General features: G+C 39.6%; 1 protein-coding gene across 2 annotated transcripts in view; it reads right to left on the bottom strand.

The window, feature by feature from the left end:
* LOC105200881 (hillarin) overlaps window positions 1-15,936 on the bottom strand; it is a 34,824-nt gene that overhangs the window by 10,388 nt on the left and 8,500 nt on the right. The window contains exons 2-3 of one of the 2 annotated variants that reach the window (XM_011168669.3): window positions 14,097-14,591; window positions 7,395-7,656 (exon numbers count right to left, since the gene is read on the bottom strand). In XM_011168669.3, coding sequence (XP_011166971.1) covers window positions 7,395-7,656; window positions 14,097-14,440 — 606 coding nt within the window. In that variant the 5' untranslated portion in view covers window positions 14,441-14,591. The remainder of the gene's footprint in view (window positions 1-7,394; window positions 7,657-14,096; window positions 14,592-15,936) is intronic. The other variant, XM_011168670.3, reaches the window with a different exon arrangement.

Here is a 15,936-nt window from a genome sequence, read left to right as displayed (position 1 = left end):
AGAGAAAAAAAGGAATTAAACATCAGTGTCACAAATTAAATCTAAAATATAATTTATTTAACAATCATTGTTTCATATATGAGCAAGAAATTATATTCTTGCTTAAATTTAATCTTTAAAAAATTTGATAATTTTAAATTTTACAGTAAATATTGCATTTTTATTTTATTATTATATTAATTATCTAAAGAATTAAAATTTTTTAATAGAGGAGAAGATAGTATGAGCACCCACGTACATTTTATTTAATAACTTTGTCAATAATCAATATTTTATATTAAAACTTGTATTATATTCGTCAAAATATAGTTTAATAGATTCTAGACTTAAAGTTATAAAATATATTTATTATTTAGGAGATTTATAAAAATGTTATAACTGGATAACAGGAAGAGAAACAGGGTAATATGAGTCACAAACGTAAATTTAAAAAAAATTGGTTTTGTTTAAAAAACACATAGTATTTTGTTAACAAAATTATATATTTTGTTGAGATAAATTGTTAGAAAAACCTACAATATAATCTCAAAGTTTTAAAATAGAAATAAATGCTGATTTACTTCAATTAAAAAATAAATCACAAGCAAAGATACAGATTTTTATACCGAGCTTCTAAGCGTTTTTAGGGTGACAATCGACTTATCAAAGTCGAAATATTTTGATATAAAAATCTTGATAATAGCCATACTACAAGCATGCTTATTAAGTGGCTATATTAAAAAAATCTTATGCTATTGAATAACTTGAAATGTGTATAGTCGAATAAAATAACAGAAAAAAACGCTTGGGTAGACATACATTTATGCGATGATACGCTCTAGTTTACAAACAATAAATAAGTATACATATGCATAATTAAATGTTAAAATGTACTTGGAAAAAACTTTAAAATGTTCAAGAGTAAAAATATCTTATAATAATTGTGTTTTTTGGCATATTAAAGCCACGACTAAACAAATGATTCCATAAGTAATTACTGGCAATTCATTACCTTATAATACGGTTACTAATTGTACCTATACGACTCATAATACTACCTTCTCCTCTACTATTATTATTAACACAATCATATATTGATAATAACAGTATTAAAAAATTTTAATTACAGTATTAAGAAATTCTTGGTTTAAAAGTATTATTATTTTTTACTTGATATTTTTTTTCTCAGCTCATGAAAATTATTATTGAGTAATAAAAATTTGTCTTCATAAAATTGCATATCTGTTTAAAGCCAATCTCACTTCAATATTTAATATTTCGAAAACAAAGATGTTCTCATAACCAGAATGTTTTTACTGTCTGTGTAGCAACGAATTCAATGCTGCACGAAAAATTTACTGATGGCGCGCGAAACGGAGGCAACAAACATATTTCACATACATAATGTTTATTGTGGGAAATTCTGCTCGCGACATCTCTCAGAATGACCAGTAAAACTCGAGGGCGCAGCCTGACGTAATTCAAGGCTGTTTTTCTTTAATCGTGTTTTAGGCACTCCACCGAGAGCCAGGGTTGTGCTAGAAACAGATGGAGGTCGCGTGCGCGCGCCCACGTTAATATAATTTTTTAAGTCCTCAACCGCGCGCGCGAGGCGAGTTTTCCTCCGCGCGGAGACATTTTGATACGTCGCCGAGATCCGTCTGCCGTTCAAAGCGTATATTCCCGGAAATGGGACAACGGCCTTTAATGGATTAATTTTCCCTAAGCGTTTACGCGCGAAGGCGCGTGAGAGACGGCAGGCCCGGGATACACACTCGCTATCCCCGCCAGCTCTTTACGCGGCCCGGCAACGATTCTCTAATTAGCCATCAAGTGCAGAAGTACCGCAAGCGGAAATAATTCTGCTTCCCTCCCCCCCCCTCGTTACTTCTCCGTCCGCCCCCTCGTCCGCTTCGTTGCAGACGTAAAGCCTTCCTTCGCGTGCACGCGGTATACGTCCCGGCCCGACCGGCACGGAGCAGCGGCGGCGTCGCGTACGAGGGAAATAAGACGACGCGACGTATACGCGTTCTTCCGTGGTAACGATTTGAATAATCATGAACGACAACGACGTGAGACGGCGGCGGCAGCGGTACCAACTCGAAGCATTGTTCTCGTGTCCCGAGGAAAACGCGCGCGGCACAAGCGAGGGAGTTAATTCGCTCCGCAAAGGCTTTACGGAGTTTCGTGTCGCTGTGTACTTTGATCGATCAAGTGATTACGTAATCCTTCAAATTAATCTTTCCCCCCTCCCCCCCTCCCTTTATGATAACTTTTAATATTTTTTTGGATACTCTAATCAGTGTTGCGTTTAATCCTTTCGTACTTCCGGTCTTTTCCAAAAGAAATACGTTTTAAGTGATTTTAAATTTGCTAAACTTGAAAATTTAGAATGCCGGTTATAAAAAGCTGAAATATCAGTATATTTCAAATATGAGCTTGAATTTTATTTTTTTGAATATATGTTATACGGAGTGCGTCGTCCTCGCATGTATTCAGAAAAAAAAAACGGTAAAAGTTCGCTGAACTGTGACGAATTGAGTTGCGCACACTATAATTTCACATAAACTATCTGTTATAATTTTTATCATAATAAAATTGTAGTCACATTTAAATAATATTTGAAGTACATAATTAAGTATATAATTAGCATCAATTCTATGATTTTTCGACATAATATACGATTATTTTTCACTGTCTAAAAGTTTGATTTTTTTTTAAAGTTTAGATAACTATATTTTCTTGAAAACATTACATTTCAAAGTATACGATTTTTTCACATGTAACCTGAACCTTTTTCTTTAAAACAAGCCGAGGTAAAAGTCGATAGAATTACTTGTTTAAAAGTTATGAATTTTTTCGTAGATATACATGTTCCGGAAGTACGAAAAGGTTGAATAATTTAAAATTATCTAGATAAAGATAAGATAAATAATTGACGTATCTTAGATAAGGTAAGAATAATTTAATTTTTAGTTTATCCGGATTAAATTTAAAATTATATCGTTTTATCCAGATAATTTTAAGATACAATGTTGAACAAAACAATATAGGATATAAAAACAATATATTCATATATTTTTATTTCTATATCTTTATTTCTTAAAAATAAGAGTTCTTCAAATAATTTAATCTGGCCAAAAGTGTTCTTCTTTTGAATTTCGATCAATAAGCAGAGGAAGACGAGGAAAGATATAAAAAGAATATAAAACTCACATTAGAATAATTCAGACAAAGTTCTTTGTAAAAGTTTTTAAATTGCTTTACACTTTTGGGGCAATTTTTACAATGCGCCACTAGTTTCTGATCTGTGCAATCTGCTGTTGTCACTTCGAAAGATTCTCCTGTTAAAATAAATGACAACTTAGAGTTGAGGCTAAGGCGCTAAGGACAATACTTCATTCTCGGTTATTGTTTCACTTTACTATTTCTGTTATTTAAGATAAAGATGATGATACAATACACGTTCTAATAATCAAAATAACAGTAAAGCCAATTCTTCATTTAGATAATTATCTAGACGATTGCATTTAATATAGATAACGGCAAACAACGCTAACTAAGCTTGACATCAACTGAGCTCTATAATCGAGAAGTCTTGAGAACCAAAGTAATTCCCTCTCGATTCTTTCTAAAAAATAAAAAAAAAATAAAAAAAATTGTGCAATGACTTTCCACTTTAAATCGAGAGAAGCAAACGCGTGTCTGCGTGCTACCACTCCCCGCACATTCTACACATCCCTACACCAGTTCCAATCGTACGGTTCTTATTTGCCGCGCGACTCGCGATGGAGGCTGACGTATCGGAGTAATTGCGGTCGTTCGATCACAGTCACGCGCAGCGATCTGTTACGCGTCCCCGGAATCGTTCCTGAGATTCCCGGGGCTGTTTCGCCAATTAAACATAATGCCGGCGACTGTCGCAGATGCCGGAGATGCGCGAGAAAGGGACTCATTCGCCGCCGTCGCGTATCCGTCACGTATCCGATCCGAAAGAATTATCTGATCATCGGCGGCGCGTGTGGGCCGAGCCGAGCCGAGCCTGGAGTTCGTTCGACCCGATGTCGTCAATAGCATGCGAGTGTGGGAGGGCGATACGGCGATACGGCGATACGCGGAACAAATACCGGATAAATCACGCCCGTTGATTGTTCCGCGGCCGGCAGAAAAGTCGCGATTGTCTCGCGGCTTGCGGATCCTCCGCGGCAGCTCGCTGCTACCGAGTATACCGCCCGCGTATCGTCGGTCGTCTCGTAAATTTTCGTAGGACGAAGGAAAGGATTGACGCTGGGAGATTGACGTACGTGTGTACGTGGCGAACGTACGGTCTCCCGTCGGCTGTCGTTGCCCACGCCGGCGCCGCTTTCGTTCGCGTAAAACTCCATACATAGGCCGACGACCGGCGTGTTTAACTACATAAATAAGGATCGGTCGATCGACGCGGCGACGGACGGCGATATCTGGACGCGCGAAAGCGCATTGGGAGAAAACGCGGCCGATAGTGGAGCGACTAGCGGCTCGGCCTTATTACTCCGGCCGGCGCGTGGATGGGAAAAGCGGTAATCTCATTTTCATGTGAAGTCCGTTCTCTCGCGCGACGGTTCGCCGCATTCCTGCACCGCGCGCCGCGCCGATTATTCGCGTATGGGAGTCACGCGACGACGCCGGCGGTATGTATGCCGGATCGCGATCGGAAATTCGGAAATCCGCGGTCGGAGGTCCCGCGGTTTACTACGCCGCGCCGGGCGCCAAAGCCGGGAAATTCGAGTTCCTCGTTACGCTCTGTGACTTGCATCTCTTCGCGATTTTCTCTTGTACGTAATTCATCCATTATAAGACAATGCCGACATTTATTGTGAGGTACAATGAGAAAAAGAAGTTGTTAACTCGACTGAATTTTTCAGCTTGATCGAATTTCTTCGGTTCAAGCATTACGTAAAATCAAATATATATGTTGTTGAGTTAAATATATAAATGCTTAAACTGAAGTTCAAGTGTTTTATACATTTAGGTCGAATGCATAAATAGTTGAACTAAAAAAAAAAAATTAATTAGTTTGATAACTTTTTTCTCGGTGTATTTTTACTTTTAGATATTTCGAAACTTTTTCAAAGTAGATACGTTTTAATTTAATCTCCCGAGGACTAGTAAGTTTTTGGACGACTTTTACAGTTTTAGATTTAGAATTTTGTTGACTATGCCATTGCATTAATTTACGAAAAAGATGGCACCGTTCCAGACCGACATATCAGTTTCCTGTTCGGAAAGATAAAAATTTTTTCTTTTGCATTCGAGTATTAATTATTATGCATTTTTAGAATAACTATTTAACAGTATTTTTAGTAAAAAAATTTATAAAAAACATACCGAATTTGGGATGTAATAAAATAATTAAAAAATATAAAATTACAGCAATTTACTTCGTAATAAATGTATAAGTGTACATGAATACAAAATAAGCAATGATATTTTAAATTGTCAAAAGCCAACGAATTGGCTTCCGGTTCTGTAGAGGTTAATATACTTCCTCATTTTTTTTTTAAATTGGAGCTTATCATACGAATATATGTATGTTCAAATATTTTATTTTATTTTTTTAGTTAACATTTTATTTGGCTTTTGCACATTTTGAATTATGCAAAATTAAATATTATTATAGGAGTTTTTTTTAAGGGGATGCAGTTTTTCAAGCATGTTGACACAGGCTTAACAAGCTTTTTTCTGAAGTTTTCATACGGAAATATTCGACAAGTTGCTTTTGCTAATCTACACCGTTAAAAATGTCAAAAAATTTAATATATTTTTAAATTTCACATTAAATTTAATGTATCTATAACTGGAAAATATGTGCATGATTACTGCACTTTTGACAATATTAAATGTTTTTAACGTACTTGCTTGAAATATATATTTGCTTTCGTTACATTACATACTATAAAATTTTGCTGCGTATTTTTAACAGTGTACAGTTTACATTACATGTATTATAGATTTTCAGTACCGCAGTTTACATGCGGAAGGCTTATGTGTACATACATACATTTGCATATATTTTGCAATATTTTCTCTTTAGTTTGAATAAATATATCATTATATACAAATAAAACACTGTTTTTTTAAACAAAATCAAATTTTTTAAATTTATTTTTATGGAGGGAGGGGAGGAGGACCATGTAATCATCTCTGTTTTGACTCATGCAATATTATCATATTTTTATGTTATAAATAATATTTTAAATAATAAATACTTCATAACTTTGAGTCTAGAATCAATTAAACGACACATGAACGAATGTAAGTTTTCAATTTAAAATATTCATTATTAAAAAATTATTGTACAAAATGTAAATGGAGGGGGGGGGGCTAATAACATCTCTAATTTTCACACAGATATGTAATTATTAATTCAATTATCTATATTATTTACTGTTTTAATTTAAATTAAAAAAAAATACAACAAAAATAATTCAAGCAAAATTCAGCGTTTTAATTTAACGCGTCAGTGTTTATTAAAAATAACGAATTGATCAGTTGTTTATTTCAATATTCTTATATCATACCATGTACAGATAACATATTTAATATACTCGGCTCGAAATGATTATAAATCATTTTCGTAAGGAATGAAAGCTTCCTTTAGAAATAGAGTATAGAAAAAATATACTTAACCCGCACTTTAATTAATATTTGTACAAATTGACCGAGAGACGATCGCTTGGTGTCGAACGCAGATCTTGCAAAAAAAAAAATCAAAAGAACTGCTGCATCCGCATGCCATTGATCTGAATTTTATTACTACGGAAGTAGCTGGGGTAGCCCATTGTGCGTATTTTCGCTCATGCACACAATGCATCTCCCCCAGCCCCTTGCTCTCATTTCAGGAAGGAGCTAATAACACCAGCGGGCGGCATACGCGCGCAAAAAGTCAATTACCACATCGCCATTGTTCGCCTTCCTACGCACACCGAAATTATCATTGCTAATTTGCGTTATTAATTAACGATTATTTTCGCAGATCTCCCTATAGGCCTGTCGCCGTCGCGGCGCCGCTCGCTGGTGCTCCGCGCGGAGGGAACGTGCGACTGTTGCGGCCGCTCCTCGGCCCAACAATCTCCGCGCGATATCACCACGTCTCTTTCTCTGTTCGAAGATGCTGAGTCGCGATCCTCGTGGAGGAGAACGGTTTTCCGGCTCTCCAGGAAATTGCGTGTTCGCAACAGCGTGTTGAGACGCAATCGCGCTAGCCGGCCCGCGGCGTGCCACGCGCGTGTCGGAATAGTAACACTCTCGTCCTTATACGGCGACGAGCATGACGAGAGCGATTACATCAACCGCGGCCGACGAGCGAGCGACCGACCGACCGACCGACCGACCGACCGACCGACCAACCGACCGACCGACCACCAGTGACTCACCAGATAATAATCGATGGGTTTTTCGCGGGCCTTGCTGTAGCCCTTCTGTAGCTCGGTCTGCTTGAGCGCATGGGCGATGTGCAGGGCGCTCGCGTCGAACCTGCCGTACTGATAGCTGCCGTCCCCCGAATAATTGTGATTGTACGGCGAGGAGGCGCCGCCGGTGCCGCCGTGGATGCCATCGCGCTGGGACGAGTTGGCCGGCGGCGAGCTGTGCCCGTTCAAGTGCCTGGCATAATTAGGCGAGTCTACATTATCGTAACTGCAACAGAAGCGTGCACACGGGTCTTCAGGGGGTTGCGAGGGTTCACCGGGACCGCACAGAACCGCTCGGCGAGGTCCTGGCTGCGGGGACCGAGAAGCGACAGCGCGTTAAACTAGAGTAATGAGATTAGTCCCAGATCAATCCCCTCGTCGTGTCCCGATCTCGAATAAATGATCGTCCCCGTCCTGTCCGAACATGTCAAAGTAGCATATGAAACGATTCGGAAAAAAAGTTGCTCGATAGAAAGATTGGAAGTGAACGGAAATGCTACAATTGTTAGAAGAATAGAAAAGCTACTCTCTAAAATCTTTGGAGTGGAATCCCACTCTAAAAGTATGAAAATCCTGCCAGTCTTGATAAAGAGTGGCAGGATTTTCACACTTTTAGAGTGGAATTCCACTCTTTTAGATGAAATTCTACTCCAAAAAATTTAGAGAGTATACATAGTAAAAAATCAAATGTCACAGAAAGTTTACTCTAACTTTTATGTTAAAATAATTCGAAAGTTAAGTTAAAATAACTTAAAATAAGAGTTATTTTAACTTAACTTTTGAGTTATTTTAACATAAAATTTACAGTGGACTTTCTGTGACATTTTATTTTTTTACTATGTGTAGGTTTCTCGCTGGAAGACAAAATCGTTTTGAGAAAGATTTCTTTCAAGCTCCACAAAGACTCGTAGAATCGTTAATCTTAAATTACAATTTTTGAATTTTAAAAGGTGCAGATTAGGAAGACTCGAATCAAGGATTTTCGAAATTTAAACGAAGAAAGAATCAAATAGAGGCTAATTCTTTGGGTAAGGTGTGCAGTTTAGATAACGGTTCGCCAAATCCGAAGTGGCATCTTCAAATATTGCGATGTCAAAGGAGATAAAAAGTTAGTGACTCAACCATTTTCTGAACTCATTAGCCTTTATTTGATTCTTTTCTTGTTTAAATTAGAAAAATTGCGAAGGAATTTCGATACAGAAGTTCCCAGGTAGTTTTTTTAATGCAAGCTGTCGTATGAGATTTGTTAATTTAGCTTTCGAGGCGAAGCTTCCCCCGTACTTGCCCAAGTTAGCGAGCGGGAAAATCCCCGAGTAGCAATTTTCATGCAAGCACGTATTAGTTCTTTTGCAAGTTAATCAGCGAGATATCGCGCATAGTTTCGAAACTCGAGGAATTCTTCGGAAGATCAACTTTCTTTTCTCTCGGATATTGTGTGCGCGACGGTAAATAAGAAATTTTGCGCACGAGGACGCGCGCGCGTACGTGTGTCGCTCGTGCGGAGCGACTGAGGATTACGAATTGCCGCGAGCGATGTTAAGCACGATAACGGAATAAAAGCGAACACTCCGGAGGTAACGCGGTGTCCTTGATACCGCGAACGTCGCTCGTTACACGACGACGCCGGCGAAGAATCCGGGTCGATGGATTACGTTAACCCACATATCCGCGACACAATCGCCTCACCTCGCGGGAGGTACCTCCCCCGCGTGGCGCGGGGTTTGACCCATAATTCCGGATAACTGCTGTAATGCGCGTAATAGGCGCAATTAGCGCGACGCGAGTCGCGTCGCAATTAGCGTCGCGATTAAGCTCAACGAGTTGCGATAAATAAAAATCTCACCGCAGGCGCGATAGCCTGCGCGCCGCGATTGTGAGAATTTAGTGTGTATCGCTTAAATGAATGTGTTACACCTCCTCTCTCGCTCATTCTGCCGGGTTCATTCACTCGCGCGAGCGGAGCCCACGCTCCCTCCCCCCTCTCTCTCCTCTCCTTTTCTCCTTGCCCCACGGTCTGCCTTTTACCGTACTCGTCCTATCTCTCTCTCTCTTTCTTTCTCTCTCACCGTGATTATCAAGCCATGGATGATGGCAAAAGAAACAGTAAGATGGATATAAGAAACAGTATCGGATTCGCTAAACGATCGGGTCAGTAATCGCCTGCTAAACGAGCCAGCTAAAGAGGATCTCTAAGGAGCTTTCGAGTAGAAAGGAATCGTAGAAGACGTAGAAGACGGAATAATGTAAAAATTAAAATGTAATAAAAACTGTATCTTGGCGCGTCTGCGGCTTATTACACAAGTTTGGATATTAGAGGAAGAAAAATATTGGGTCAGCGCGCAAAAGTCTTGGCTCTTTTTGTGGCGTTGCTCTTATTACAGTGTGTCAGCAGCGGCAGATACTACGGCGAATTACAAAATGGAAAAATAAGACGTCAAAAGTTATTTATAAAAATACAGTTAATGCTATTTGAATTATTTATGATGCTGTTTTATAATGTATCAGGAAAAATGAGTTGAAAAAAATATATATATGCCTGCGATTAAAATGTACGACTTTGAGAGAAAAACAAGTTAGATACTGTTTGTGATTTATTTGGGAAATTTCCAAAGTTTCTTTCTTCATTTTTTTCTCAAACTCATACATTAGGGTAGATTGAGATGAATCGGATCAATATTTTGTATAGGTAAAAAAATAAAAAAATAACTTGTTATTAAATTTTACTATAAATTTTTTATATTTAACTTGAGTTTTATGTATAATGAAATAATACGTTAACATAGTATTTCTTATTATACAACGAAGAAAAATAATTAAAAAAAAAACAAATTGTCCGATTCGGAGCAAATGTCCAACATTGAAAGCAATCACCAGTTTAAAAGAAATAAAAATAAATGAATAAATTCTTTGAAAGAGCCTATTAAGCCTTTCCGTTACAAACATAAAATTAGAATCGCGATTTTATATGGGAGATAAAATTTCTTTCTGCACTCATGATCTCCGTACTTGTGTCATCGACTGACAGTGAATCACGCGCAATATAAAATTGTTGTCTAGTGTTTCTGCTAGAGAGAGAGAGAGAGAGAGAGAGAGAGAGTGTGTGTGTGTGCGAAGAAGTAATTAGCATGATAAAACGGATAGTATGAAATAAAAAACTAATGACAATTATCACAAAACTTATAATCTGATTCATCTCGATCTACCCTACAATCGCACGCAAATATTCTGTTTGCAACTCTTTTCGTGGATACAAAGCACTGTAAATAACTTAAAATGTCATTAACTTTTCTTCCTAAATAGCTGTTGACGCTACCTTTCCAATAATATATAATTTGCCAATGTATCGTTAACACACTGTATGTAACGAGAACATCATCTCTTCAAAAAAAGGGTCAAGGTTTTTTGCACTCACCTTTTAACAAATATATTTTCTAGAATTATCGATCTCTCGGATAATTGAATAATTAGCATAACGACGCGATAAACACATAATTATACCTACAGAAAATCTGTTAATATAATAAAAGATTTGAAAGTTAAGTAAACGAGAACTTAAAGGAAAGCCACGTCGGCAAGAAATTCTCTTCTTCGTATAACACATGTATGTAGGCGCGAGCGTACGACTTTTGCGAGGCGGTGGCCATAAAAAGGCACACAAAACGCACGCGTGCGTGCGCGACGTCGCATTGAGAGACGTTAAAACGGGCGACGGGCGGACGAGCGATTGAAATACCAATAGCGGTCCCGGCGATATGCCACCGCGACAGCCTCTAACGCGAATATGTGCCTCTTGAGCACGTGCGTTTTCTAGGAGAAACCAGATTGCAATAATAACGTGCGGATACGGCGATTATGCGATTATACGGCGATATGGCGCGGTGCACTTCATGCAATATCGCGATATTTACTTAATCAAATCTCGCGATCGCGATTTCTTAATGTAATGCTGACACACTGAGATCAGATTAACTTTCCTGATAGCGCAAATGCAATCTGTTGAGAATTATTCGCGTCAGAGCTTGAATAACGCGTCTTTCCTATTTTGGAAGTATTTTTCCTATTGCCAGAGAACTCAAGATATTTTTTACTCCTATATTGACATACAGCTTTACACTGACTCTGCTGACTTTACAAACATGTAGAACTTGGTCTTTCGAGAGAGTTTCTCGCGTGGTAGCGAGACACCGAACTAAACGTTACGATTTCTTCTCACGTTTTATGAAAATTATTGATTTTCTCTTTTGCCAATTCTCGATGGTTTTGATTTCGTTGACGGGTGGGTGCCTGTAAGATTTTGTAGACTCTAATAAAACTCTTGAGATCACCTCGTACGACCGCTGCTTAATACGGTCTCCGTAGAAAGCAGCTCAAGCGCTCATTAGCATTTGGGTTAAAGATCAAGTGCACTTGTACACAAAACTGTCGGCTACCAGAAGACTTTATTCCTAACTTCGTCGGATTAAGGCCAAAGCGGTCCTTATTGCATAACGGTGGTGCGAGGCGTCTAGTACACAGAGCAGAGGACCATGAGATGACACAGAGTCAAAGAATGTATATGTACGTATGACTAATAATTTTCGCGAAATTGCTTGTGTGCGTCAAGCAATTATCCTGCTCGCTGGCAAATTCTCGTGAAACGTGGCAAAAGATGAGACCTCCTTAACTGTTAATGCTTGAATAATTTCAAAAAATATTTTATAATGTCAAGTCAGCTATTAATTTCGAACGTGTTACACTTTCTAAATCGGAATCAATGTATTATTCACTGGGAGACGATGGATAGTCTAATTCCAGTGCTATAGTTATAACTACATCTATCAGTAATATGTACACTGTCTTTTGGTAATAATAACACATTAAATCCGGTCAATGAAAATACCCCGTTCTTAATCGTAATTTTAGGAAACAATGAATAATCAACTGTTGACAATTATAAGTATACGCTGAGAAAAGGATCTTACGAAACGAATCGGAAATCTTGTAGGAATTATCAGATTTTATAGTGAAATCTATCAAACATTTTAATTATTTTATAATCTGATTATTTTTTGCGATTGTTTTTTATACTCCGATTATTTTATAATCACCGATTGAATCTATCAGATTTCTAAACAATGCAACAAGAATCTTTTTTTATTACATACTTACAACTAAAGGATTATTTTATAAACAGAATGTTTGATAGATTTTACTATAATCTCGAGTGCCATTATAATAACTGGAAATTCTGCTTGGTTTCACGAAAACGCACTTGATCACACGTGTCTTGTCGTTGCAATAAAGTTATCCTTCTTCAGTGTAACACTGCGAATCAGGGAGATTTCACTGATTTAAAAGAGACTATCATTTCCGGACAGATGATTTCATGTGAAATGGTTTTTGCGAAGTATGATTTTCCATCAATTGAATTGAACAAAGGATTACCAAGGCCGTGAAGAAACCTTAAACGAAGCGTGGTTAGTTATACCCGTATATGTATTTTTTTCCGCGAAACTCGATTTCGAGACGTTGAGTCATTATTTCCAGCAGCGTTCGATCTCGATCGACGGCGAAGGGAAAGTGGAGAAATTGGACATAAATTCTACCGAGCGTGCCCTCGGCCGGCGTGTCCCTAGCGAAACGCCATTAAAATTGTGTTTTGTGCGCCGTTTGCGTTTGCGTTGTTTTCCTTTCTTTCTTTCTTTTCTTTCGGGAGCTTTAGCGGAAAGCTTTAGCGAGAAAAGATAAGAGATCCGTGGAACGTTTAACTGAAAGCGGTGGCCGCGCGACACTTTTCCGCGAGATTACTTTTGCTAATCGACGAAATTAGAATACACAGTGACGCGAAAGAAGCGATGGCACGTGTTACAAAGTATCGTATTGTTCTTTATAGAAAATTGAGGTGAAGAGCCTAGCTTCGCGCCTATTTACGATTCAAATGAGACGCTCGGCTGAGAGAGCGTTACGTATTTAAATCTATGCAGCGTTCTACAAACTTGAATGACTCGGAAGTATTATTTGCCGAAAGAAAACAGATACGTTCACAAAGGGGCATTTAAAGAGCCATTACGCCGAGATTTGTTATCGTAGGCTTGTGCCAAAATTACCCCTGCCATTCTTACGAGGAGAGAATGGCTCTTGTGTATACAGTTATTACATTTCAGGCGATAACGGTGAAAAAAAAAAAATATATATATATGCTCGGTCTTCGGCTCGAGCATTAAATTTCGTTAATGTGGCGAATTGAACGCTCTAAACGTCTCTTCCGTCATTTATTTACTGACTTCTTCCGTCGTGGGTCGAATCGGATGTAAGAAGAGAGATACAGTATTTCACAGTCACAATTTAAACGCAGAACGCAAGAACCGAGATAAGGCAGACGTGATAAATAAACGCAAATGCATTAAAACCTCCCGTCCGCGCCGCGATAAATCCCTAATTATTCGAGACCGGATTGGGGAAACGAGATAACGAGGCTCGAGGTAACGCCGTGCACGCAACGTTACGCGTGCGACAGAAGTTTGAAGAGATCGCGATATCTCGCATTCATGAATTTTTAATATTTGATATTACGCTGCATAATGGCGTGGGATTTACGTTAAAGACGGATTACCAGATCCCGTGCGTACAAATTGAAGGCAAAGATTGTTAAAGATGTTAATAAAAGAAGAAGCAGAGGTAACTCACCAAGGTGGATAGACGCCGCGCGGCGACGCGCCTCCCGCCCTGATCTGCTCGTTCACGTAGCCGCTTCTGGGTACGTTAAGGGCGCTCCTGATGCCCACGCTGGACCCATCCAGGGTGCCGGGCCCGGGCTTGGGCACGTGACTGCTGCAGTACACCTCCTTGTCGTTGATCGTGTGCTGATTGTTGTAGTAGGTCTTCAACGTGAGCTTGGTGCCGCAGATCGCGCACTTGAAGCAGCCCGCGTGGAAAAACGTAAAGTCCTTCAGGGGACCCACCCTATCAACCTGGTAGACCGTCTGAGCGCATCTCAGACACGTGCTCTCGTAGAAGTTCGGCCGATACATGGTACCCGCCTTGAAGGAACCCGCCTAGCGCCGAACCCTCTCGATATCTCCTCTCTTGCCGCGCCGGAGTCCTCCTCCGACTCCTCGTCCTGATCACCGCTCGCTGCAGTCTCGTACGGCGCAGTGTTTCGCTCTCGATCGTGCGTGCGACCTTGGAAATTAAAGGCCTCGATCAGGGAATAGAGAAATTACCTCTCACCGCCGGGATAAATACAAGGCGACGCCGGCGAGACGAATAGCTGGGCATTACGGGCTGTTTAGAGATCGGGCGCATGACTCGCCTAGCATAACCGTACATTTCTAATTTCTCTTTGATTTTTTTTTTTTTACTGGCAGAGTGTCGCAAGCCGATCTATTTCTCGATTCCTAATCACGAAATTTGACGCGCGTGATGAAATTTAATTTCTAATCGCGCGCGTTAAGTTAATTTGTTACGTTACGAGTTCTGATACGCATTAAGAAACTGCGGAACAAAATTATCGTGAAACGGTCATAATTATAAAGCGGGAGAATTTTTATTCGGCTAATCTCGATGGAAATAACGGTTCGAGTTTATGAGGATTTAATTCTACATTTCTTACGTCAATTCCACATTTCTTACAGTACCTATACTTTGAACTTGCCACTCGATACTTTTTTTGCCGTTGGTGTGTGCGTTTAATAATCTCTTTTCGCACACCGGATATGAATGCGCGAGACGCCGAAGGTGGGAATCAAACGCACGTAAAGGAATTATACGCAATAATTAGTTTGCAACTGTTAATTACGCCGGCGGACTTCTCAGCGTTCGTAACACGCGAGCGTGCAGCTTGTTTTACGCTCCAATTCGACAATGTAGCGAGTTTTCTTCCCGGCGAGCCCGAATTGCGCACCGTTATCGCGTGCAGCGTGGGGCTTTATCGTGGAATTTCTAATTCTATCGGCGCATCCTTCGCATCGGATGCGTTGCCAAGCACGTCCTTGGTTACGCTCGACGAGGGTTTTGAAAGATAATATCCGTCCCGAGAGATCTCCGGGGGAATGAAGGCATACACGGGGCGAGCCCGAACCGCCGACACTTTCCTGCGAAATTTTGCAACTAATCATTGCCAATACCTCACGAAGTGGGCGACCAAGGAGGCAATTGCGACACGTTTAATGACAGCGATATGCCTACGGTAACGTCGGCGAGAATTTCCCACGTACGGTTCGGCTGCGAGCATTCAATAGAGTTTCCACCACGAGGCTCTCGAGATCTGATAGACACCTGCGAATCTAATGTATCATCTGTTTCTTTCTCATATATCAACCTGGTGATTATGTGTTATTAAGTGCGCCGACACGACCGCAAGAATGCAAATGTTCAACGATAAATAAGAGCTAAATGCCGAAGTATCGCGCGGGAGTCGACATTCTCTGCTCTAACGTAAAGTAACTTGTTATCGATACATAAATTAATTTCCTTTTTCAATTTATCTGCCTCGAAACTCGTTGCGTGCCCGCGATTGCTTGTCAAT

Source organism: Solenopsis invicta, chromosome 8 (assembly GCF_016802725.1).
Source record: "Solenopsis invicta isolate M01_SB chromosome 8, UNIL_Sinv_3.0, whole genome shotgun sequence".
NCBI classification, from domain to species: Eukaryota; Metazoa; Arthropoda; class Insecta; order Hymenoptera; family Formicidae; genus Solenopsis; species Solenopsis invicta.
This window is presented reverse-complemented; position numbering and strand designations above follow the sequence as displayed.